Source organism: Nicotiana tabacum, chromosome 14, assembly GCF_000715075.1.
Source record: "Nicotiana tabacum cultivar K326 chromosome 14, ASM71507v2, whole genome shotgun sequence".
Taxonomy (NCBI): domain Eukaryota; kingdom Viridiplantae; phylum Streptophyta; class Magnoliopsida; order Solanales; family Solanaceae; genus Nicotiana; species Nicotiana tabacum.
Window position 1 is genome coordinate 2,612,333 of NC_134093.1, and position 26,914 is coordinate 2,639,246.

At 35.3% G+C, this 26,914-nt stretch overlaps 3 protein-coding genes across 3 annotated transcripts; 1 reads left to right on the plus strand and 2 right to left on the minus strand.

Annotated features, from left to right (window-relative positions):
- Positions 1-8,943: 8,943 nt before the first annotated feature.
- On the plus strand, positions 8,944-14,734 carry LOC107831910 (MACPF domain-containing protein At4g24290-like). The gene is made up of 7 exons (XM_075229199.1): positions 8,944-9,438; positions 10,680-10,918; positions 11,218-11,416; positions 11,530-11,607; positions 11,912-12,095; positions 13,390-13,556; positions 13,862-14,734. The coding sequence occupies exons 1-7, from the start codon at positions 9,178-9,180 to the stop codon at positions 14,579-14,581; spliced, it is 1,848 nt and encodes a 615-aa protein (XP_075085300.1). The 5' UTR covers positions 8,944-9,177; the 3' UTR covers positions 14,582-14,734.
- Positions 14,735-15,185: 451 nt separating this feature from the next.
- Positions 15,186-18,452, minus strand: LOC142168656 (uncharacterized). The gene is made up of 6 exons (XM_075229198.1): positions 17,971-18,452; positions 17,580-17,792; positions 17,024-17,212; positions 16,793-16,897; positions 15,922-16,469; positions 15,186-15,825 (listed from the first exon to the last, which is right to left on the minus strand). Exons 1-6 carry the CDS (start codon positions 18,236-18,238, stop codon positions 15,211-15,213), a joined length of 1,938 nt encoding a protein of 645 aa, XP_075085299.1. The 5' UTR covers positions 18,239-18,452; the 3' UTR covers positions 15,186-15,210.
- A 2,656-nt stretch (positions 18,453-21,108) lies between these two features.
- Positions 21,109-25,675, minus strand: LOC107819432 (uncharacterized). The gene is made up of 6 exons (XM_016645541.2): positions 25,235-25,675; positions 24,902-25,045; positions 24,136-24,324; positions 23,494-23,604; positions 22,849-23,297; positions 21,109-21,818 (listed from the first exon to the last, which is right to left on the minus strand). The coding sequence occupies exons 1-6, from the start codon at positions 25,566-25,568 to the stop codon at positions 21,198-21,200; spliced, it is 1,848 nt and encodes a 615-aa protein (XP_016501027.2). The 5' UTR covers positions 25,569-25,675; the 3' UTR covers positions 21,109-21,197.
- Positions 25,676-26,914: the final 1,239 nt, after the last annotated feature.

Consider the following 26,914-nt stretch of genomic DNA (forward strand, 5'->3'; position numbering starts at 1 on the left):
TTTGTGGGCAATGAGATAAGCTATGTATTCATGCAACAAGTGGCAGAACGACCATGAAAAATAATTGCTTATGTTTAAAGATAACTAAGAAAGCACGAGAAGCATTACCCGACCCACGATTTAGAGTTAGCCGCGGTGATTCATGCACTAAAGATGTGGAGGCACTATTTGTATGGCATTCATGTTGATATCTATACGGATTATAAGAGCCTTCAATATATCTTTAAGCAAAAGGAATTGAATTTACGCCAAAGGAGATGGTTGGAGCTACTGAAAGACTGCGACGTTGATATTTTATACCATCCGGGGAAGGCGAATGTAGTGGTCGACGCCCTCAGTCGTATATCTATGGGTAGTCTGTCATATTTACAGCCAGAGAAGTGTGGTATAGCCTATGAGATTCATCAGCTAACTAGTCTTGGAATTCGATTACTGTATTCAGGTGATACTGGAGTTACTATTCAGGACACGACAACATCCTCTTTAGTAACTGAAGTGAAGGAACGCCAGTATGGGGATCATGTGCTAGCTCATTACAAAGATACATCCCCTCAAAAGGAGAATACACCATTTGAAATTACAGGATATGGAGTCCTCGGATATCGGGGTCGATTATGTGTTCTAATATGGCAGGGTTGCGCCAACAAGTTATGGGAGAAGCTCACTATTCTCGTTATTCTATATATCCAGGAGCTACGAAGATGTATCATGATATCAGGGGAATATACTGCTGGGACGAAATGAAGAAGGATATAGCAGAGTTTGTTGCTCAATGACCAAATTGTCAGTAGGTTAATATTGAGCATTAGAAACTCGGTGGATTATCATAGGCTATAGAGATTCCGACTTGGAAATGGGAAGTGATTAATATGGATTTCATTATAGGCTTACCTCGTACCCAACGTAAGTTCGATTCCTTATGGATTATTATTGATAGACTTACAAAATCAACCCATTTTCTACCTGTCATGACTATATATTCAGCAGAGGATTATGCAAGGCTTTACATTAGGGAGATAGTACAACTTCATGGTGTCCCTATATCTATTATGTCAGATAGAGGTGCTCAGTTTACAGCTAATTTCTGAGGTCCTTCCAAAAAGGATTGGGGACTCAAATAAGTTTTAGTACATCATTTCATCCCCAGACAGATGGTCAGGCTGAACGTACAATTCAGACACTGGAGAATATGCTACGGGATTGTATGATGGATTTCAGGGGTAGCTGGGATGATCATCTTTCACTTATTGAGTTCGCATATAATAATAGCTATCAATCAAGCATTCAGATGGCTCCATCCGAAGCTCTTTACGGATGAAAGTGTAGGTATCCTATAGGATGGTTCGAGATTGGGGAAACTAAGTTAGTAGGACCAGAGTTGGTATATCAGGCAGTTGAGAAGATTAAGCTTATAAGGGAAAGGCTATAGCAGCACAGAGCCATCAGAAGTCCTATGTAGATAATTGACGACGAGACTTGGAGTTTCAGGTAGATGAATGGGTATTCTTAAAGGTATCACCGATGAAAGGCGTTATGAGATTCGGTAAGAAAGGAAAGCTTAGCCCTCGATACATTGGACCTTATAAGATTATACGCATAGTAGGCCAAGTAGCATATGAGTTAGACTTGCTTTCCAAATTGGAGTATGTACATCCAGTATTTTACGTGTTTATGCTCTGTAGGTGTATTGGAGATCCCTCTAAAGTCATTCCAGTTGACGATGTTTAGGTTACAGAGAAGCTATAATATGAGGAATCTCCCATTACTATACTAGATAGACAAGTTCAGAGATTAAGAACTAAGGATGTGGCTTCGGTTAAAGTACTTTGGATTAACAATAATGTGGAGGAGATGACTCGGGCAGCTGAAGAAGAAATAAAGACTAGGTATCCTCACTTGTTTCAACTTATAGAGGAGGATCAGAATGAGACATCATAGCCTTTAGGTTGGTAGTAGTACCGTTACATAGGAGACTCTGCCAAAATTTCTATATATTTCTGGGAGTTTAACATTCGAGGACGAATGTTTTTAGGGGGGGGAGGTGTTACACCCTGTGCGTCCCAAGGTGACGTAATGAATATGAGACTTGTTAATCATGATTTAAATGATTGTAAAGTCATAATATGGTTATACATGATATTTGGATAGAAAATATGAAGTTTGGGAAAAATCGGATTTAAGTTGCGGAAAAACCGACTAAGGATTTACCTTGTAATAAAGCTTTTTGAGAAATACATTTAGTGTGCTATATGAGGTCTTTTTGAGACATATTATATACCAAATTGAAGGTCTTGGAATGTAGTTTCCAACGCTCTTAATAGTTCATTCATACGACATGTGGATAAAAAGATATAAGCGTCGGCAGATGGACGAATGAGAGGGTGCCAAGCTAGCACCTCTTTGACTTTTCAAAAGTTGATATATATGTCTTAACTCGTCTCTCTCCTCATTTTCACATATAAACTGACCATAGAACACCATAGAACTTGTCTTTGAGCTCTATAATAGTGGTTCAAATAATATTATCATCCCGGGCACGAAATCAAGAAACACCATATAATGACGGAATAGTGGACTGGTCGTTCGTCGTTATATTTTTTTAAGTTGTTTGTCACTACTTTAGTTGTCGTTTTATGTATGAAGTGATTAGGGTGTGTGGGATATTTTGTGGTATATTGTGATGGAGATAAGGTTGAAAAATGATGCTTACATGTTGTTCTTGTTGCTGTTGGTATATGGTATTGGAGGAGGGCCTAGTTACAGGGGAGATGCTGCCCAAATTTACGTAAACGAGCTACTAGTTTAAGTTGTGGACTTAGCCTTTACTCAGTACTAATTTTGAATCTCCTTATGATATGGTAGATTGAATTGAGTTGTTTGAAGAGTTTTTTATAAGGTATTAAGGACTCAACGGAGTTAAGGTATATTAAGGCTATCCCTTCTTTCTTTTTGGCATGATCCAACTGATACAAACGAAACGAGCAAAATATGCAACTTTCATAAATGACTCTATTCATATAAATACTAGGAGTGTCAATATTCTTGATTTTCTCATGTGAATTATTATTATATCCTCTGTTCATGGGTCTCAGAAAAATACGTATTTGATAAAGTTTGTCCGAAAGGCATATTGATTTTATGATAGTCGAGAAATCTTATTAACGTATTTCTTATGCATTTCATGCATTTATACATGTACATTGACCCATGACCAGAAGGAGTTATATACACGTATATTATATGTATATGGGATATGGAAAAAGGTTACGGTGTTATATACGCACCACCACCTGATCAGTTGGTATACGTTGATGATTTTGCCCACAGTGGCTGAGATGATATGATGGGATGCCCTCAGAGGCTTGATGATATTATGTACGCATATACCTATGCATGGTATGGCATTTATACGCACATAAATGAAAATATAAATTTTCATGATTCACATAGCTATTCATAATTGCAAGTTGAGTTATTTACTCCATGTTTCTTTCATATCTTTTATATACTACTCTCATGCCTTACATACTCGGTACTTATATTTGTACTGACATTCCTTTTTACCTGGGGACGCTGCGTTTCATGCACACGGGTCCCGATAGACAGGTTGAGAGTTCTCCTAGTAGGCTATCAGCTCAGCAGAAGATGTTTGTGCACTCCACTTGCTCCGGAGTTGCCTATTTGGTCAGTATAGTTTGAATATGTATTGATTAGTATGGCGGGGTTCTGTCCCGACCTTTTTGATATTTATGTACTGTTAGAGGCTTTTAGATAGATGTCATATATACGGATACTGGTATGGTCTTATAGGCTAGTACGTCATATGTATAAGTCGGTATATCAAGTTGGGTCACCCTATATTGAGTATTTCCTTAAGTTTTATTCTACTTATCTCACGACAACCTCTAAGGCTCATTTACCTATGAAAGTATGATACGAAAGATACGTTGCGTTGGTACTCGATTGAATAAGGTACCGGGTGCCTGTCGCCTCCTATCGGTTTGGGTCGTGACATCAAATATACGATCTCCGAAATTCCATTAAAATCATGGAATATTCATTAAGAGATCAAAGGCATGTCAAATTTGTCTTGCTTAAAGTTCTAGCAACATTCAAGATCCAAATGGAGTGTTGTTACATGCTTCTTGATCATCAAATACATCAAGGAGATGCATATTATGCATTCTACGTTCGAGAAATACGTTGCTTAAACCCCCGAATTACGGATAACAAATCGGAGGGAAGAATCAAGGGATAAACAGAATTGTGACCCGCAATGTTTATTAATAAAATCTTTTTTTTCTTATAGTTGTTTGTGATTGCACTTTAATTTTTCTACACAAAATTTATTGCAAACAAGAGTTAACTTCAATTTTATTACATATATATATTTTGCATAGTTCGAGAAAAAAGTAAAGCTTTCGATTCAACTCATCCACATAGGCGGATGTACCGCATAAGCTACGGGTTCAGCAAAAAATAAATAATTTATAACAAACTTATATATATATATATATATATATATATATATTTCGATTTCAGAGACAAGGTTATTCTATAATGGGAATGGCTAGCAAGAAAGGAATTTGTAAATATTTTATGATTCTTAATTTTTTACATGTGTAAATATCATTACAATGTATTTATAAAGAGTTTACTTTATAATTATGGTCATAAAATGTATTTGGTATTTTCTTTGTATTGGTAATGGAATCATTGGGCAGTTAATTGTAATATATCTTTTATTTATCTTTCTTAAAAAGATTTTATTTAATCTTTTTTCAAGAATAGTATTTGTGGCGACCCGCATTGTCGCCGCTAAAAGTATTACGTTGCCATAAGTCGCTAATTCTAGAGGCGACCTAACCGATGTACTTTCAGGGCGACTTTCTAACTCATTGAAATAATAACACAAAAATTAGAAAAAGAGTGACGAAATTATTTGTGGTTCTTTTTAACAGTCAAATATTTTATTAATTAAGCTGAATTTTATAAGAGGATCATTAAATCTCTTACTACCACCCAAACAGCCCCTAAATTTTTAAATCCATGACTGTTAACTTTTGTTTTCCTCAAAAAATAATTATGCTTATATTTATTTTCCATGAAAAAAAACAACAAATGAGAAGGCCCTTCAACCATTTGCATCTATAATAAGAAATATTTCATAAAGACATTCTATTCTAGATGGAAAAAATAAAGTATTAGTCGTCTCATAAGAAAATGGAGGAGAAACGGTCATAGATTAGAATGATATTAAATCCTAACCCTGGCATTATTAATGGCAAAATTAAACAATCTCAAAAAATCACAACCAACTGTATGAATAAAATCCAGATTAATTAAATCTAATCCATATTTAATTCATTCATATCAATGTCCACTCTTCTCTCATTGACTGATTATGTGTTATTTAATGCTCAATGAACAATTTTCTTATTTAAATAGGCTTAGATGGGTGATATTTTGTGAAGATTATTCGATTAGTTTCGTTTTGAAGAGGGAGACTTTGCCAGATTGGGAAGAACTCTTCAACTTTTTCTCTTTGGAAGTGTGGTAATTTTACTATTTTCTCAATTTTTTTTTACAGGATTCATCTTTTTATTTCTTTTTCCTTTTCCCTTTTTATTTGAAACGGAAGTTGAAACTAACAATTAGAAACATGCCAGATCAGCTGGGATGAGCCCCTTTTTTGTGTGTGTAACCGTTCGGTATATATATATATATATATATATATATATATATATATATATATATATATAGAATTCAAAGTGGCATGTTCATAACCGCGTAGCATAAAGTCAATTAAAGTGTGAAACATTCCTTACTAGAGGTTTTTTCATTTTATGTACATGAACTCGAGACTCTAAAACAAAAGTAAAATTTTTTCATTTATCTCACCACATTCCTTCCTATTGATAATAAAAAATTAGAAAAAAATAAATTTCTTTCATTTAGTTTGAAGTTTGAACCACCCGAAACAAAAAAAAAATTAGGCTAGGAGATACTCGTAATTGATACGGCGGCTAGACCCTCATTATCCTTGTATTATCTAAAGTTAGGGAACATGATGAAACTCATTACCTTATTTTATCAACATAGGTATAAACATCATGCTTGTGATTTGATTCTTACTTTAAGTTTTTTCTTATATTTAGTCACGTACCTCCAACTTAGAATAATCTAACCAACATGTTATCAAAGAAAATTATAATATTAAGGTATGATCTTCATTGATTCGTAGTTGAACTAGACAAAGATAATGTACTCAATATCTGCATATTTTTAATTAGATGGAGTACTCAATATCTCAATTAAAGTTAATACTAATATTTAAAGTGAAAGCAAAAATCAGGTGAGATTTGCAAAGGAATAAATAAAAACAAATAATCCAAAAGCAAGGAGGAGATCGCTGACTCACCAATGAAGCGGTTTTAGGTATTCCAATCCCACTTCCCATTCTTCAGATTTTATAAGTTTGCATTCGGCCGCTTTTAAAATAATAGTTAAAAAATATATTATATATATATATATATATATATATTATATATCATATACAAAAAATATATAAATTTTATAAATTTTTTCTGCAATTAAATATATGAGCTTTTTGGTACGGGTTAAAAGTGAAAAAAGCCCTTTGTTAAACTCGTGTCCGATCCAATTTTTCGCATAAGATATTTACACTAACCAATAAATACATAACATATATTTTTATAAATATAGTTATTATTAAAAATAATTTATTAATATGATTTGGCGTAGTGAGTAAGTTTTTATCATCAAGAAATATGATAGGATGAATGGAATCCATTCACCCCAATCGGAGGTTTCGGGTTAAAATCTTGAAAATAAAAAAATTTCTAATAGAAAGTGTTACCTCTCTGTGGTACGATTTGAATTAGTCGAGTCAATAAATTTAAATACCAAATAATTAATATGAATCAGAGAAGCAAAACAGTAAAACACTCCTTACTCAAAGATTCTTACTCAAAGATTCTTCATTTTCTTAAGCTTGCATATAAGATATTTAATTAAGGTCATAAATAGTTCTGCCTTCATTAATTGCCAAGGATTTAGAAAGGAATTAGACTAATTTATTTTTGTAAACTAAAACTAAAAAATATAGAAAATCAGATTTCCAAAACAAAATAAAAATTGTAATTTGTCGCCTTTCCAAATTAAGGAAATGTCTCACCTAAAATCTTAAACAAGAATAATTTTTTTGATACAATAAAGATTTATTTCGTTTAAAATTCTTAGATCCAAGTCAGAGATAAAAGCTAACACTTTCATCATCAGTTATTTTTCAATATCTAAATTTTGATTTGCTACTCGCTTGCACGTCTAAGAGTAATATAATTACAAAATTAAATAGGTCTATCCACTGCGTTATGGTAATATTTTTTTTCTCTCTTTCTTAAGAATAAAATTCATTTTAACAATATAATTCATATCATAGAGTCACATAATCTCCATTTTATTTAGTTAAACACAAATGTTCCCCTCACATTAGTAGAGTTAGTACAAAAGTAGGTGAGGATTAATTTATTTTACTATTTAACTTGATCAACTCGTTAAAGTGACATCTTACTACTCCATATCGCATTTTATACAGTAATTATTAGAATTTGAATAGTCAATAATTTTTTAAACCATTTTAGGTACTCTTTTAATTATAAAAACTATGATTTTTAACTCTGTAGTTTCATTACAATAAGAATGAGAAATCAATATTCAACAATAAATGATTTTGCCTTTTTTTTTGTTGGAATCGTAATTACTTGATCATTCTTAAATTGTTCTTTCTGCACTTAGCAAGAGTCAATTATTTCATGCTCTTATCATGTTTCATTATTTTTGTTCAACTTTAGAATTTCTAAAAAGAACTTTTCAATTTATAGTAGTCTTCGTGTTAAATAGCTTTTGACTCTTCAATAATTGATGTTTCAATTTCAAAGTTTCACCCTAGAATTTCCTTTATTAAAGTTCTCAAGTTTAAGTCTTGGAAATAAAAATAAAAATAAAAATAAAAATTCTAATAGAATCTTTCCCCTCAAACGTATCACTGCATAAATCTGAATTAATCGGGGCAACTGAGTATGAATATAGCTTGAAATTCTGATAATACCCTTCACCTGACCTACAAGACAATTCCTACATACACAATTCAAATTAGCCGAGCAAGTAAATAGACAGTCCGATGCACTAAACTTCTGCTATGCGCGGGATCTGGGGAAGAGTCTTACCCTGTATTTCTGCAATAGGTTGTTTTCACGGAACCCGTGACCTCCTGCTACCAATTACTATTGGGATTAAAAGATTGGTGAATAAGAAATGGATGGAAGAAAGCGAAGGGAAAATGAGCTCCCTTTTGTTTTGGAAAGAGCAAGTGTCCCTCATTGGTGGTGGAAAGAAAAGTGGATGTGCTTATATCGAGAAAACATTTCCATTCGTGTTAAATTGGTTGGAAATAAGGTAAGCCTCGCGCCGCCATTGATCGCTTAGCTTCGATTTTGGTCAAAGATCGATTGATTAAAAGATTGGTGAATGTGAAATGGATGGAAGAAAGTGAGCCCGATTATTTTAAATTAATTTCTCGATTATTCTAACACTTCGAATACTTAGATGGGAATAATTTTCTTAAGGACACAATGTGCATTCAGTGGGCTCGATTTTATTCTGAAATATATTTGCTGATTCTAATTTATGATAATCTCTAATTTTTCTGTTTTATGTTATAAAAATTTACTGTTTCGTAATATTATTTTATAGTATTACGGATTACTAACAGTTACACCGAGACTCCTTTCAAATGAATTCTCAATCGAGCAAGTGAATTCCTAATATCATATGATAAAAACAAATTATCCTAAAATTAAATTCCCATATTACCCTTCACCTTCCCAACAAGACATTTAATTCCCATTTTCATTAATTTCTATTGAAGGTAGGTTTCTTTTTCTAATAATGGAGTCAACAAACAGCAGGCGAAACGTCTGGTCAAAAGTCAAACCTTTTGTCTGTCCCTTTCCCTCTCCCGTCATCTACTTCTAACCAACTCCCCCCCTTACCCCCACCCACCCCCACCCCCATCTCAACCTTAATTTCCATTATTTCAGCTACTTTCAGCTCAAAAACCTCAATTTCAGGTCAAAACTACGCCGTTTTGAGCTGATGGAGGAAGAATTCGAGCGGAAGCCGATTGAGGTTAAGGCTACTGAAGCTTTGGGTTGTGGATTTGATTTTGCGAGCGATTTCAGGTTGAAGTTCGTAAAGAAATGCTCAAACGGGGGTAGGTTGGTAATTTTGGATGAGAGGAATAGGCGCAACGTTGTTGTTCCTGGTGGCGTTACCATTCCTGATGTTTCTGAAAATATAAGATGTGATAAAGGAGACCATATTCGGTTTAAATCCGATGTTCTTGAATTTAATCAGGTTTGCCTTTTTTACCCCCCTTTTTAATGATTATTTACTGGGTTTGAATTTTTTTTTAATGTGTTTTTTGAATTTTGTTTAAGAGCTTAAATTCTGTGAATTGACGGAGTAAAACATACTTAAACAATCAGGTTACTTGTAAGGTAATTGCAGGTAACTCTATTTAACACTAGCATTCATAAGTTACGTGCGGTAACAAGTTAAATGAAGCTGAGTTGAATTATAATGATAGTTTAAAATATGTATATAACTTAAATCCTTTGTTTAATTGTATGATCCGGATTAATGCAGTTCCTATGTGAATTAACTATGTAGTTTAATTGAATGTAGTGGAGGGGATAATCTTGGGAGAATTGTTTTTTGAATTTTATGATGGAAAGTGGAGGTTTTTAATCAAGTTCAACTTTTTAGACAAATTATGTTACTCCTATTATAATCTATTAATTTATTAATTGATTTTCTCAATTGTGTTCTAGAATTTTCTTCGAAGTGTGCTAAGGATTGATTCTAAGTAGTGAAGTGTCCTCAGTGTATGGTATATAGGATAGTAGATTCAGGAACTTTTAAATGAGCTAGTAGAGTAAGATTAATTTGGCGATTCAAAAGATAAGCCTAATGAGTGGTATAAGAAGAGAACTTCTTGTGCTGATCAATGCAATTTTTATAACGGTGGTGTCTGCGTCAGCTTGCATGCACCTCGACTATTACACCAGATATGAGTTTTTCATATGGATTTGAGGGTTTCTATGCAGTAAGGATGCACACCTCTCGTGCAATTATTTGTTAACTTGCTCAGGAAATGGAGGATAAAACAAAAGAAAAAGAATATGTTTGACTATTTGAAATTGCTTGAAAGAAATATGGCAGGTGAACAGAAGATTTAAGATGCAGGAAGTTATGATGTTATTGTTTAAGGTTACGCATGCTTGCCAAGCCTAACTTTCTCCTCCATTGTTTTAAATTTTGTGTAGCAGCATTTAAACAAAAACAGAGCATCAAGCTTCTTGAATTCTACAATATCACGTAAATATCCGTAAAATACTAATATAAACCTAGAAGAAGGGAAGTAAAACTTTAGAGAAGTTAGAACAAGACCTGTTAAAGGCATAAAAGCCATAGTTTTCTCGCTGCATTTTAAACCGAATAAGAGAAGAAAATAATCTGAGTCATCCTTTAGTGTTTTTTGTTATGTTATTGGCTGTCTCCTTAGCTCTAAATCTTCCTTACATTCTTTATTGCAGATGTCAGAATTGCTTAATCAAAAATCGTCGGTACATGGAAAGGTTCCATCAGGCTATCTAAATGCCATGTTTGATTTAAGTGGAGCCTGGTTGAATGATTCAGCAGATGCTAAATACCTTGCTTTTGATGGTTATTTTGTCTCCTTATACTATTTGCACCTGACTGCATCCCCGTTAGTACTCCAAGACCAAGTAAAGAAGGCTGTTCCACCGCATTGGGATCCGGCATCCTTGTCCAGGTAGCTTCTCCATTCCACTTAGTCGCTTTTACCTTAATTGGATGAGTAGCTGTTTGTGAGTTCTAACTGGCAAAGCACAACTTTTTAAAATATCGTCATATGTGTGTTAACTGATATGTTAAGGACCCCCTTTCCTTTTTCTTCAAGTACTAATGCATTTAAGGATAGCCGCTGCCAACTTGCTTGGGTTTGAGGGGTTGTACTAGTACTTAAGTATCTGCATGATAGTGTTTAGAGATGCATTCATGTTTTCATTTGGTAGTCTTGTTGCATGTTTCTAATTTGACAGTTCTTAGCAGATTTATCCGGACTTATGGGACACATATCATTGTGGGGATGGGTGTTGGAGGCCAGGACTTACTTTGTGTTAAGCAGAAACCATCATCAGGAGTCCCTCCTGCTGAACTAAAAGGATATTTGGATGATCTTGGAGATTGTCTCTTTTCCGACAGAACAAGTCCTCTGCCTGAGATGAAGTCAAGAGAGAGTAAAAAGAAGGTATTTCACACTTACTAAAGTAGGCACTTAATTTGTCTTTGGGTATCATCGAAATTTTATGCGCATAAGTTGGGGCAATTGTTTTAGATGGATTTTCTATTTCAACTATATAGGTCCCGGAGGTATTCAATCGCATGTTGCAGTCGCATACCATGCAATTTACCAGCATAACAGAGACGTCAAGCCAGGATGTAAGTCACTCTCCGAACTTCTGTTTTCTGAAATGAAAAAAAGTGCTTGTCATGATAAGGTATTAACCAGGCCCCCAGGGCCTAGCTCAAGTGGCAAAGGGTGGTGGATTTGTGTCTTAGGTCACAGATTCAAGCCCCCACACCATGCAAAGCAAAGCCTGGTATTTAAGTGGAGAAGGGTAGAGGGGCGGGCCCATTATCCACCGAGTTTCGAAGGCTGCGGTTGGTCCAAAGGATCGGCCCCAGACGGATTTCTCGGTCATCAAAAAAAAAAAAAAGGTATTAACCAGATAATCTGGAACAGGGCCTCACTATAATTTGGTCAAAAAGAGGTGGTGATGTGTTTGCACAGAGCCACTCGAAGTGGCTTCAGTCCGTGGCTGCTTACCCTGATGGCATACTCTTCAGACTTGTACCCATTACTTCGCTCTTAACGGGAATTCCGGGGAGTGGCTATCTCAGCCATGCAATAAATTTATATCTACGATGTAAGTATTTTCGTAGTCTTTCATAGATAATAACCATATTTCCCATTCTTTAATGATCTATAGTCAGATAAGAAGGTGTATCACCTCTTTTTTAAAAATAAATAGCATTTTTTTTTTTATATTGTTCTTGCAGATATTGTTTTAGTTGGGGTTTAGGGATTTGTATAGCTTTCTGAAGTGTAATAGTTGATTGGTTCTAATTTGACCCTGAACAATCAAGTACCTTAGCTTAGGTGAGACTTTTGTCTTCCAAATAAGAGAGGCTAATATCAAGCATATCGTTATTGTGGTATAAAATTGAGCTAACATGATCATAAGTGAGTCTGGGTAGATTATATTTTTTAGATTTACGATCATGATGGGCTAGTATTGGTATGTTTAAAAAATGGTTTTTTTTTTTTTTTGAAAACGGCAATGGAGGTCTCATTTTGTTTTCTGATTCATAGTTCAACACGAATGAACTAGGTGCAACTCGAAGTTTTACATGGGTGCTGTTTCGAAGTAGTGCATACAGTGTAGTTATTGGTGATGTCAACTTGTTCTTATTTAACTATTGTTTGGATAATAATGAGTCCACTGGTTCTTGAATGTCCAAAATGGGAAGTACAAGGAATAACCACCCCTAAGGCATCTTAATCTTTTCTTTTTTTTCCATCCACCTCACCTGATCAGAAGAAATTGGATTTAACCTACAACGATCTCATATTTGGTCCATGCAAGTCCAAATTAGATATTTGTGAAGATTTCAGGATCCCGTTTTGACCTAATTCTTCTTATTGAATGTTAATGTAGAGATTTTCCACTATATATATTTTCTTTTCGAAGTTCACAAAGAGCTGAATACGTTTTGACTATCATGTCTTTAAGAGTAGCTTTTATCATTTTCTTTTTGTAGCTGATCCTTCTTTTGTGAACTAGTAGTATTTCTATATGATGCTTACCTACTGCAGTATTGTACTGTGGCTATAACAAGGCTGTCTAGTGACATGGCAACAATTTCAATTGAAATTTGCTCTGTGCAGTTATTCTGAGGCTATTTCTTGTTTTGCAATTAGTCTCTCGTTGACATCCCCTTTAACTTTTCAGCTTATTAACTTACCTAGACAAGAAATAATTATACGAACAGAAGAATGTTTGACACATTTTGAGGAACTTGTTTTCTTGATAAATTCTACTATTGTATTTAGCATATTTCACCACATCATCTTATTTATCTCATCTGTCGTATTTTCTTTTTCATTTTATGCTCATGACTGATGATGGTAGTGTTATCTGTATTTTGTTTCATCCTCAGATAAGCCAGCTTTAGAGGATTTACAGTGTTTCCTTGAGTTTCAAGTTCCTACACAGTGGGCACCATTATTCTGTGAGCTGCCTCTTAGGCATCAAAGAAGAGTGGCATCTTGCCCTGCGTTGCAGTTCTTTTTATTCGGCCCAAAGATTTGTGTGAGCCCTACCCAGGTACTTATTCGTGTTGCTTTCTTAGCAATAAGACCCCTGCTTTTTTACAAGTATAAGAATAGTTGAAACCATACGTGCTTTTTAAACGAAATATTGGTCTGTCTGTGGCTTCTAATGCATTGGTTGGATAGTGGAAACTCGAACATGGAAAAGTTTTTAACCATCCAAAAATCTTTTAGAGCAACCTTCTTTAAATTACTACCATATACCTCCCTACTCATCTTTTTTAACTGATAGATGTCGCTCTTCTGAAGATTCATGTACATGATTGCACCTGATGACCGATATGTTCTTCAAATTTGTAGGTTACAAGTGGTGAAAAGCCGGTCATTGGTTTGCGCTTGTATTTGGAAGGGAAAAAATTCAACCAATTAGCTATACATGTACAGCATCTTTCTAGTTTACCAAACATTATGACATCAAAATCTGCTAACCCAACCTTATGCAAACCATGTCAGTGGCGAGGGTCCGATGATTATGAATCTAGTGACCAATTCTTAGAACCGGTCAGATGGCCAAGATATTCCAATGTGTGCTCATCTGTAGTTAAGCATGATCCAAGCTGGATGCAAGGCGAGACTAGTGGCGTATTTGTGGTAACTGGTGCACAGCTTATCAGCAAAGGGAGGTGGCCTAAGACGGTGCTTCACCTGCGTCTACTTTTCTCCCATCTTCCCAACTGCACAATACGAAAGACAGAGTGGGCAGCTACACCAGAGGGTGCTCATAGGTCAAGTTTCTTGACAAATCTCAGCACAACTTTTACGTTCACTCAGCGAACAAAGGCAGATGCTGCACCAAAGCAGCATCCTGCTGCTCTTAATTCAGGCGTATATCCAGAGGGACCCCCGGTACCAGCTCGATCAACAAAGCTGCTCAAGTATGTAGATACGGCTGAGGTTGCACGAGGGCCATATGACACTCCTGGACATTGGTTGGTAACCGCTGCTAAGCTTGTTACAGAGGGTGGTAAGATAGGTTTGCATGTGAAGTTTGCACTACTAGATTTCTTAAATGAATCATAGTTTCTTTTGTGTACATATTCTGGGGTAGTCTTATCTTCCAATATCTTGATGATAGAGCATATTGTTTATCCAAGAAATGGCAAAAAGGGGAGGAAAATATTATAGATGTTGTATAGAAGCAATTAGTGAAATGAATGGATTTATTTTTTGATATATTTTCACCTTTTTAATTCTTTCTGGATTTTCTCTAAAAAAATTAAGACTTCCTAGATTATGAAGGTATAAAGCTATTCAGTTCAGGGGAAATACTTAGCCACACCCGGCAATTAAATATTGGACTCTTATCAAAAGAGAAATCCATATGACACATTTATGCTTCATTATAACAATAAAGTCACAAAACTTTGCCGATTGTAATAGTATATGCAAACCACAGCAACAACAACTAAAATTCCAGTATAATCCCACAAGTGGGGTTTAGGGAGCAACAGATCTTACTTTAAGAAGACAGAGAAGCTGTTTTCGGTAGACCGTCGGCTACATTTAAGAAGGCAGAGAGACTGTTTTCGGTAGACCATAAAGATAAAAGGAAGGGGCTAACAACTATAAGAGTATATGCAACAAGAATAATAGTTAGCTGACAAAGCAGTACATAGATTATGACTGAAACGTTAATCAACTTACATATGTCATTTCTTATAAGATACAAAGAATGAATAATAAACCAAATAGTACATATAATCAAAGACTGGAAATGCTAAGTCTATATAAATAAGTGTCATAATGAAGCCAACAGCAACAACAGCTATAATAAGCCACCAAACATCTTTGTTCAAGAATATATTCTCAAGATTAAGGGCTTGAAGGCAAGCTAGGATTGTAAATGCTGTGGCATAAAACACTGAAATAATAGCAATTATGATCTTTGTAGGCAAAGAAATGTAAAAATCATTACTATAGAATTTGCAAAGAAGAAATGATAAAAGTGTACCCATTGTGAATACTGAACTAAAAAGAGCTGCACCTAAGTAAAACATCAGCATCCACAGTTCTTGCTGCACTTTGTCAAGGAGAATAGGTAGGCCAGTATTCTCATCAAAACCTCCAGGCACTGTGAAAATCGCGGCGAAGTTGATGGTACAGAGGAGAGTAGAGAGTACAAGCATAGAATTTGATAATTCTCTAATTGAAGTCTCTGCTTCTTTTCGTACGGGTAAATGGTTTTTCTCGAATATCTCTTCTGCTTTTAAACCTTTGGAATTTTTAACATCCCAAAGGCGTGGATGTATGTTGTATTTTATATACTGCAAGAACAGTTATAACACGTAGAATTAGTCAAGGTGCATGCAAGCTGGCGCGAACATCATAGTTATCAACAAGAATTGAGGAAAGAATCGTACCTTAAACCAAAGCATGCCCCACATCATCATTAACACAGCCATAACACAGCAAATACTTCTAGTATGATCTGTGGCTGATGTAAAAAATGGTGTACCAACATTACTTTTAGTACGATCTGTGGCTGATTTAAAAAATGGTGTACCAACATTACTTTTAGTATGATCTGTGGTTGATGTAAAAAATGGTGTCCCAACATTTGCTGCATAATGCAAAATGGTATTTCCTTGTTGATCAATATCTGCCAGCATTCTGTTTTTGCTAGGCACTGTTTTGAGCAAGTAATCAAGTAGAAATCTGTCTTTATTCTCTGCTGCTATATGCATTATGTTCCTCCCTTTTTCATCCAAGTTTTCCACAGCTTCAGGGTGCATTTGCACAATTTCGACGACTAACTCGTCGACTTTATGTTTTGATGCTTGTATTAGTGGACTTGGCACTCTCTCTGTACTGTAGCTCAAATCATAATTTTTCACTAACATTTTTGCTAATATTAGTGCAAGAATATGCTTTTGCTTTGCTTCATCTATTTCTTGTAACCAGGAATTACCTAGAGAAACCAAGATACAATAATGCAAGATTAATGTAATATTATTTAAAAGAATTAATTAAAAAAAGGGCAGCCCGGTGCACAAATCTCCCGCTATGGGCGGGATCCGGGGAAGGGCCAGACCACAAGAGTCTATTGTACGCAGCCTTACCCTGCATTTCTGCTAGAGATTGTTTTTACGGCTCGAACCCGTGACCTCCTGGTCACTTGACAACAACTTTACCAATTACGCCAAAGCTCCCCTTGTTTTAAAAGAATTAATACAATATAGAAATTCATTTCGGCCAATTGAACCTAAAAAAATTCAAAATTATGAATGATACCTAATAGAGACTCGGTAAACGAAGACCTCTCAACGCGGACGATTTTAGTGCCAGTTTGTGTTTGGTTACCACCAAGCTTTGATTCTACATATCGCGGTGGAATACCTGCTACCACATAAATGTAGAATTACTGTTATAATGAGTAAAGTTCAGTTATTTTAAAGTGACAAAAGCAGTTTGTAACTTCACTTTTATAATGGTTAATAGTTCAGTTACTTAAGTTGAGCTTACAATTATAGATTATGGTTTCAATCATCTGAACTGGAACAGTAGGTGTCTTCCCTATTTCTGCAAACAAGTAGTTGGATCCACTCCTGAATGCCAATCTTTTTGTTGCCAACATATGCAAAGCAGTCATTCCCTCATTATCGCGTTCGTTTACAAGTTCAGGATATAGATTCACCAAATCAATTGCTAGATCTGCTTGACATTAAACAACAAAATAATTAGTTTGTGCAGCTAACACCGCATTCTCTCAAACAATGTGGGACACTTAACACACACCCTTCCGCTTCCACACGCCAAGAACTACACATTTAGTATGTGGATAACATTCTCAGGGGCTCAACATTGAGTAAACCAAGAACACATATTATGTTATGAGGTAAGAATTGCCTAAGACAATATAAGGAGACAATATCGTGCATTCTCTCCATCAATGTGGAAGCGCTTATCCCTTTAATGCACCTTACACAGCACGAATCCAAATTAGTCTGACCCTAAAACGGCTATTGAACACCGGATGACAAACCAAAAGAAATAATTTGTTCATCAATGTAAGCCTTACCATAACAATCATGGGCTACTGTTGCATGAAGTACATTTTTTCCATCATTCCTTTTCATAGTGAACTTACTGAAGTCGAAATTTGCCAGAAGAGTAAAGATTTCTTTCTCCCCACTCGCAGCAGCTACGTAAAGCGGCGTCTCTCCCAAATTGTTGCGCAAAAAAACTAAGTCCTTCTCCTTTCTCAAAATCATCTCCACCATATTCTTTTTACCTGTCGAAAACATAATTAAGAAAATAAAAGCATGCTTTCTCTAACCGTGCTTTGACTCATGAAAAAAGAATCAAGTTCTCACATGACGGGTGTGTTCAAGACATAACTAAGTAAATAAAAGCGTATTCCCTCAAACAGTTTAATTTTTGGATGAGATTGTCACACATTTTAACATTACCGAATCTGGCAGCTTCATGCAACGGTGTATCTCCACTGTTGTTTGCAGTTTCCAGATCATTAATGCTCAAAGGATCAAGAATTGCGAAACCAGCTATGTTACCATTAACAGCAAGAAAGTGAAGGATGGTGTCGCCCCGATTATCAATCTGCGCGACACCTTCTTCTCTCCAAAAATCGAGTAAAACATTGAGAGATTCCCCCCCTGATGATGCAGCTTTGTAAGCTGCTGATCTGCGTCTTGCTTTGGCACTGAAATCGCTCTGCATATTTGCTTTCTTTCAATTTTTGCTAGTTTTGTATGATGAATGAGATTGGCATGCAGCTCTAGTTAAACCAGTTACCAGTTATATAGTCCTGATTTCTTATACTTCTATGTATAAATATGTGTGTGTTGTGTGTATGGATCTTCCCCTTTAGAAAACAAAAAGAGAATGGATTGCCCCCCAAGTAAATCCATCCCTGTATATTTGTGGAAAGTCTGAGTTAAGCCATTCAAAAGTGATGCAAATATCATGGCCCCTGTTGATTGCTTCAATAATAAGCCTGTTTGGCCAAGTATTTGCGAAGCCGAAAGAGTAATAAAGGGCAGCGCGGTGGACAAGGCATTTCGCGTTCACGTAATGGCTGCACCCCAAGGGGAGTAATGTAGACAGCATACCCTAATGCAAGCATTAACACTGTTTTCACGTCTCGAACACATAATCTATACACCGAAAGTGTATTTATTTTTATTTTTTTTAAAAGTGAGTTATTTTAGAGAATTGAGTAGTTCCACCAAGCTGAGGAAAAAATAAGTATTTTTCGGTAATAGTGGAAGTTTTTTTTTTCTTTCTAGAAGTTGAAAAAAGTAGTTTCTTCCCGCATTTTTTGGATACTTGGTCAAGAACACATTACTACTTTAATATTAAAGAAAAGATATTTTTCAAATTAATTATCCAAACACAACATTGTTTCAAAGACTGGTGATACACAATTATGACAAGTGGCATAGCCACATATATTAAAGGGCGGTCAACTGAACACTCTTTACCGAAAAAATATATTGTGTATATAGAAACTTATATTACGTATATAAGTCAAAGATTATTTTTTGTATGTGTATATTAAATTTTGAACACCATTCGCGAAATTTCGGACTTTGCTACTGAATTGACACTATGTCTCTCACCAACAACAAGATACACAAGTGACATTACTCTAGGACGAATATATGCATAGGCTGCTGTAGAAAGAGATTACACTATCTTCTTTAGCAAAAGTTCCTAAAGTTTGTTTACTAATTGGAGGAACAAAAAGAAAAGCTTACTTACACCCCACTTGCCTTTATTTGTGGAAATTGTGAAAAAAGCAACAGTTATTTATTCTTTATTCAGTTAGGGAGTAAAGGGTTGCTTCTCTCTTTTCCATACATTCCTTTATTAATGTTCATGATCCTAAAAATACTTCATATCCAAGGAATGAATATTCTAAATAATTTCAAGCTCTCTCTTTTTGGATGTCTATGTACTTTTCCAAACTCTCTCTTTTCACTATTGAAGAAATAGGAATTAGCGATGGACAAATTTTGTAGCTAAATGATGAAGCTAGGAGCCCGCGTTTTAGCTACATTTCGCACTCTAATTACTGCACTTTATTCGTGTTTGAGCTTAATTGATGACGATTTGTACTTATTACGTGTGTTGTGCTTTGTGGGTGTTATTCCACATTAGGAAGCAATTTTGGAGCGTAAAACTAACGTATTGGAGTTTTGAAATCTGAGTAGAATTCCAAGGAATTAAATCGAGACCGCGTTCAGGGTTCGAGGACCAAGTCTTGATGTTAAAAAGTAAAAAATTTCAGAGTGAAGAAAATTGCACTACCGCGCCGTATGGGGTGCCGCGCGACGTGGCAGTGCATTTGTGGCCTGCCCGATAGAATTTGGCTCTCTGAAAATCCCCACATGTGCGGCGCCATGCGCCGCCTATGTGTTTTTGCTGGCCAATTTTTCTAATTCAGCTTGGAAAAAGTAATTTTGTCTTGGCCCGTTCCTACATGGTATAAATACACAAAAAAATATGATTTTAAAGGACTTTTGACCTAAGAACGATAGGTAGAGTATTAGAGGCTTCAAGATATAAGAATTCATCATCCTTCCACCATTCAATATGCAAGTTTGGATTGTAACGTCTGGATTAATGTTTTCTTATCTATGATGACTTTCTCCATATCTATGGAGCAATTTGCTTTAGGGTTTGACATGATTTATTGACTTGATTATTATTTATGGATTTAACTATTATTTAGTTGCTTGGATTTTTTGGAGGAGCTTTAATATTAGTTGTGTTTTTAATTTTTATATTGTTTAATCGAAAAAGGAACATCGTATTGAATATTATTGAAGTGTATGCCTTAGTTTATTTTGGTGATTCTTTGAAGTAATCGAACAAGTCTTTTGAGTTACCATTTAAATTAAGATTGACAAATATTCGCGGAAGTTTCTCTTATGTCATTCCTACCAACAAATTTCTTGCAGGTTTCACTGCTCTTCATATTAGGTTATTTGAAAGGTTTCAGTTTAATCGAGAGAAGAATCGTTCGTGAGAATCAATAGAACTTTAAAAGTGAAATTTAACAATGTCAAATCCAGGATAGCAGTCTTATACCTATCATGTCAAAACCCTTTTTCTTCCTATTGATAATAACCCATTGTTCTACTCTCTAGTTCTCTGTGATTAATTTTTACTTTGCTTTTAATTTAGTTTGTTAGTCATAGTCATTAATTATTCCAAATCAAAGTTGATCATCTTGAATAGCATTTAAGCTTGTAACTACTCAAATATTATTTAAATTCAATCCCTATAGAGATGATAATTAAACTATACTATCTTTGATCATCGAGCATAAACAACAACAACAACAACAAACCTAATATATTCCCATAAATGGGGTTTGGGGAGGTGAGTGCGTACACAGACCTTACCCCTACCTTATAAAGATAGAGAAGTTGTTTCCGATAGACCCTCGGCTCAAGGAAAATCTCTTATTGTGTTTTGTGCTCTTCACTAAATAGAAAAATTCGTCCCTAATCCTATTCAGCAATAGATTATCAAGAAACTTCATTAGCTACAAAGAAAAAGCAAAGAAACAAGAGATGTGATTAGAAAAAATTTAACCTTCTTATCTCTCATTAATTCGAATAATGAAAAGCTTACACCAGAGTCATAGAATTTGGCTAAAACCTGAAACTTACATATGCCTTCTCTTAGGGGATGTAAATGAATAAGAAACCAAATAATACAAATAATCAAAGATGGGAAATGCTAAATCTATATAAATAAGTGTCATAATAAAACCAACAGTTACCATAGCTATAATTAACCACCAGACATCTTTGTTCCAAAATATATTATCAAGGTTAAGTGTTTGAACACAGGCCAAGACTGAAAATGTTGTTGCATAAAACACTGAAACCATAGCATTTACCACCCTTGTAGGTAAAGATATGTAAAAATCATCGGTGTCGAATTTGCAAAGAATAAATGATAATAGAGTACCAATGGTGACTGCTGAACTTAAAATAGCTGCACATAAGTAAAATATCATCATCTTTAATTCAAATTTCAGTTTGTTGAGGAACATTGGTAGGCCGGTTTTCTGATCAAAACCTCCTGGAAGTGTGAAAATCGCGGCGAAATTGACAGTGCAAAGAAGAGTAGCAAGTACTAGTGCAGAATTTGCTAGATTTCTTATTGCATCTTCTGCTTCTTTTCGTATGTGTAAATGGTTTTCTTCGAATAGCTCTTCTGCTGTTACGCCGTTGGAGTTTTTAACGTCCCATAGGCGTGGATGGACGTGGGATTTTACGCGCTACAAGAATGATCATGAGTTAGAAAATTACCAAAATACTAATGCAGGTAAAAATCATCATCTTTTTAATACGTATCATATCAAATCATCAAGAAAATTAACTAGACGCAGTAGCACGCATAAATTGATCATGAGTATCGATGAAATTCTCCAGTCTTGCGGTTAATTATCTCCCAAACCAAGACATATATATTTCAAAGTAGGTGGCTCTGTATGATGGGATGTCAAAAAGGAATCATACGTCTGGTTTGGAGACCATAACCCTGTCTATAGTTGCACATAGTTTCTTTATTGCTAATTTATCTCATCATTAAATTAAAGATTACATTAAGGTGTCTATGCATAAACTTAGCAAATCACTTTTAGTTTGGGCCAAACCTTCTATCATGGCAAATAATATATATACAATTCTATTATGAATACATATATACATATATCTGGGTTGAAGGGGAGCTTTTGGCGTAACTGGTAAAGGTTGTTGTCACGTGACCAGGAGGTCAGGGTTCGAGCCATGCAAACAGCTTATTGCAAAAAAGCAGGGTAAGACTACGTACAACAGACCCTTGTAGTCCGGTCCTTCCCCGGACCTTGCGCGCTGCCCTTTATATACATATATCTCTGTGTGTGCGCGAGTGTGGAAGTCCGTTAATTTCTAACAATGTCCCATTCTGACATACTTGAGAGCTTGTGTGGTTGATTTTGGAGGTAGTCGCAGTAGTGCTTCGCCTATATAGAGTTTGCTTACAACAACAGACATTGCATGGAAAGCGAAGTGCTCCCTAATAAGGTGGTTTGAGACTGAGATTTAGCACCCCCATGAACACAGACAGAAAGCGTACTTTCATAAGGGGCATCGTAAGGTAGACTGCACGGTTGCACACTCAAATTGACTAATTTTACGTTGGCTGTCAACCTACGTCTGGGACCAACAATGTAAGCAAGCTCACACAAGCCGCTAGACAGGTCGACCTCTAGCAGAATTAGCTAATCACTAACAAAAATGCACAGAAAAGGAGAAAAGAAAAAGTACCTTAAACCAAAGCACACCCCACATCATCATGAACACAGACAGGATACACCAGATCTCTTCCTCATGTTCTGCAGTTGATGTACGGAACGGCGACCCAACAGTAGCTGCATAATGCAGAATAGTATTCCCTTTATGATCAATATCTGCTAGGATTCTATCTTTGTGAGCCACAGTTTTGACCAAATAATCAAAAAGAAATCTGTTTTTATGCTTCACTGCTATATGCAATATATTCCTCCCTTCTTCATCCAGTGCCTCCACAGCTTCAGGGTAAATTTGCAAAATTTCCACAACTAATTCATTGATTTTAAGTTGTGATGCTTGTATTAGCGGATTTCGCACACTGTGTGTATAGCTCCAATCAAAATTTTCCAGCAACATTTTTGCTAATATTAGTGCAAGAATATGCTTTTGCTTTGCTTCATCAATGGCTTGTAACCAGGAATTACCTAAAAAGAAGATGCATACTTAAAAATGCAAGAATTATCATATAATGGATGAATATGGAGACATATATTGCTCGGACTATTCAAATATGTTGTTGTAGTTCATGTCGGATCCTCAAAAAAGCATTATTTTTGGAGGATCCGATATGCACCTGACTGAATTTTTGAAGAGTCCGAGCAGCAAAAATGGAGAGCATACCTAACAGAAAGTTGATGAATAAAGACCTTTCTACGGGGACAACTTTGGTTCTAGCCTGTGTAATGCTCGAGTTATCGCTAAGTTTTGATTCTTCAAACAACACTGGAATACCTGCTCCATCAAATAATAAAGAAAGTCATTCAAATAAAATCAGATCGAAGGGGAGCCTTGGCGTAGCTGGTAAAGTTGTCGCCATGAGACCAGGAGGTCACGGGTTCGAGTCGTAGAAACAGTCTCAAGCAGAAATGCAGGGTAAGACTGCGTACGATAGACCCTTGTGGTCCGGCCCTTTCTCAAACCCCGTGCATAGCGGGAGCTTAATGCACCGGGTTGCCGTTCAAATAAAATCAGATCATAGCTTCAAGGGAAAATAGTTAAATTACACTTCTACTATATGAAACACTTTAAATTTACTCTGTTATACTTTGGGATCATTCATACACTTTCCTAAAGTATAACGAGGAGCAATTCTAAGCTATGGTTAGTCAAAAGTAGAGACGATTTTAGAATGATGACTTAAAGTTCTAAAATCAAGAGTAAATACAAGACGATTGGCGAACAACAACAGTATGAATAACCCCAAAATAGAAAAGAGGTCAAAATAAACAAAATTGAGAATGATTAAAAACAAATTGAGCTTACAAAAATAGATGATGATTTCAACCATCTGAACAGGAACTGAAGGTGTTTTGCCAATTTCTTCAAACAAGTAAACAGATCCAGTCCTGAATGATAATTGCTTTGTAGCCAACACATTTAAAGCAGTCATACCCTCATCATCAAGTTCGCTTACAATGTCTGGATATAGATTCACGATATCTATCGCTAGATCTGCTTGGCATGAAACAAAATGATTAAGTCGAGAAGTTTTTATAGTCACACAAATGTTACAAAAAGTGTAAAATCACAAGTTTCTAAAGTCCGTATTGCTAACAAATGTTATTACATGTATAAGATTGCAGAGTTTCAACAGTCTGTTTTTTCTTTCTTAAACTCTGTATTCAATCAAAAAAAAAACAGCGCGGTGCACTAAGCTCCGGCTATGCGCGGGATCCGGAGAAAGACCGGACCACAAGGGTCTATTGTACGCAGCCTTTATCTGCATTTCAGCAAGATGCTATATCCAGTCAAATAGATTCACATAAATTGAAATTGAGGGAGTGAATAAATTTGGAAAAACATGAGCTAATAAATTAAATTAAGAAATTTTTTTTTTTTTCAAAAAGTAAAACAAAAAAGGATGGGAGGTTATGTTAGGTAGTTTGGATTATGAACCGTCATTTGACAAATCTTGATCTAACTTACTTTGATTGAAGTAAATTTTGGACGGGTCGAATCACGATTCACATATTTAAAAATATAAATTAATGAATGTAAGAAACAATACGTTTATCAATATAAAACTTACCATAAAAATCATGGTCTACTGCTACATGAAGAACAGTTTTACCATCATTCCTCTTCGTGGTGAGCTCAGTGAAATCGTAATTTGCCAGAAAAGTAAAAATTTCCTTCTCCCCACTTGCGGCCGCTACGTAAAGCGGTGTCTCACCTACGGAAGCGAAGCCACAATTTCAACTTTACGAGTTCTGAATTTTAGAACGACAGAATTCATCAAGTGTTAATAACTGAGTTCTAAATTTAATATAGGTACATAATTGATGAATTCCTTAACATAAATACACAACAAAAGCTACTGAGTTCTGCAGAACCACTATCTTCTAACTCAGCCCCTACTCACCTAAGTTATTGCGCACAAAAACTAAGTCCTTCTCCTTGCTCAAAATCATCTCTACCATATCTTTTTTACCAAATCTTGCAGCTTCATGCAACGGCGTATCTCCACTGTTATTCGTAATTTCCAGATCTTTAATGTTTAACGGATCAAGAATTTCAAGACCAGCAACGTTACCGTGTATTGCAAGAAAGTGAAGGATGGTTTCGCCACGATTATCAATCGGTGCGACGCCTTCTTCTCTCCAAAAATCTCGTAAAAATTCGAGAGATTGCTCTCCTGATGCAGCTCTGTAAGCTTCTGATCTGCAATTTGCTTTTTCACTGAAGTTACTCTGCATTTTAGTTTATTTTAGTTTTTTGGTTGTGAGCATATATGGTTATTGAGATTGGCTACACTTTGTACCAATTATTTAGTGTTTTGTTTATATATATATATATATTTCCTCCCCTAGGGAAACTAGTAGTAGACTGCACTGCAAGTATATTTATCCTGTGTATATTGTGGAAAGAATGGAATAAGATTTTCAAAAGTGATGTTAAATGATGCCATTTAACTTTTAATTTATTACATCATAGTCAGTAACAAAAAAATAACTCAATTATACCAGGAGGCGGACCTATGTTATAGAATGACGGTCACCGGCACCCATAATATTTGACAAACATTTCATGTACATGTGTATATCTTTAAAAAATAGTGATATATTAGTAGTGACACCGCAAATTTGGTTGAATGCAAATGTGCACCCGCTACCTCTAAATTCTGAGTCCGCCTGTGACGCAAGTAAGTTATCACATGTATAAAAATAATGTCATGCAAGTATATTATAGGGTTGGCAACTCACCTTACATAATATTCAGGATCAATTAAAAGAATAAGAAAAAACCTCATTCTCCAATCTAACCTAATACACCGTGTCTTTTACCGTTTGACGCATCATTAGCATTATTTTTTTAAGTGGATCGGAAGATGAGTTTTTTCTCTCTTTTTTTTTTCTAGGTGATGTCACTAATAGGCGAAGCAATTAACTAAGAAGAAGTGTTACCAGAAACTCGTTAACCTCGGTAAATATATATATGTGCATATATGTTGAAAAATTAAACAATTACATATATTTTGTTTGGAACCTTTAAGATCAAAAATTCGATGAGGCACTGGTTGAGCAGCCCGCTTATGTGCCCCACTACCTTCAAATCTTGAATCCGACTATGATATCATGCGAATATCATGTAAAATAAGTTGTTGAAGTGGCAACCTAGCAACTTGTGTTTTCGTGACTGGATTGAACATTTTTTTTTTTATTTTATGTGATATATATAAATAGTTTGATTAGCTTTTTCTTAAGAAAATTAGTTTTATAATTGTAATGCAATAAACTGAAAGTTGAATGATGGTCCATGAATGAACCTCCTCCTCACGTGAGAGAGGTAATTTGGAATATTTACCAGTGAATAAGTTGCTCAACTTTAGTTCTTTGGAATAACAAAAAGAAAAGCTGCTTACCCCACTTACCACTAGAGATGCATTTGCTTTCTTGTTTTAAAGTAAATAAAGTTAAACTATTTGTGGAAAACATAAAAAGAAAAATTGGACTTCAGCATCAGATTCATCTTTTTTGAGTTTATTGCTCACTCCGGTCCACAATAAGTGATTATTTGGCATTTTTGTGTGGTCCAAAATAAG

Bases quoted from the DNA above. Each gene is read 5' to 3' on its own strand.
- LOC107831910 (XM_075229199.1), top strand. From the start codon at position 9,178: ATGGAGGAAGAATTCGAGCGGAAGCCGATTGAGGTTAAGGCTACTGAA. The intron at 9,439-10,679 runs GTTTGCCTTTTT...TCTTTATTGCAG, and splicing joins ATGTTCTTGAATTTAATCAG to ATGTCAGAATTGCTTAATCA. The intron at 12,096-13,389 runs GTAAGTATTTTC...TTTCATCCTCAG, and splicing joins AATAAATTTATATCTACGAT to ATAAGCCAGCTTTAGAGGAT.
- LOC142168656 (XM_075229198.1), bottom strand. From the start codon at position 18,238: ATGCAGAGCGATTTCAGTGCCAAAGCAAGACGCAGATCAGCAGCTTAC. The intron at 17,793-17,970 runs GTAATGTTAAAA...TGTTTTCGACAG, and splicing joins GCATGAAGCTGCCAGATTCG to GTAAAAAGAATATGGTGGAG. The intron at 15,826-15,921 runs GTACGATTCTTT...CTGTTCTTGCAG, and splicing joins GGGGCATGCTTTGGTTTAAG to TATATAAAATACAACATACA.
- LOC107819432 (XM_016645541.2), bottom strand. From the start codon at position 25,568: ATGCAGAGTAACTTCAGTGAAAAAGCAAATTGCAGATCAGAAGCTTAC. The intron at 25,046-25,234 runs GTGAGTAGGGGC...TCGCTTCCGTAG, and splicing joins TTTTGTGCGCAATAACTTAG to GTGAGACACCGCTTTACGTA. The intron at 24,325-24,901 runs GTAAGTTTTATA...CATGCCAAGCAG, and splicing joins AGTAGACCATGATTTTTATG to ATCTAGCGATAGATATCGTG.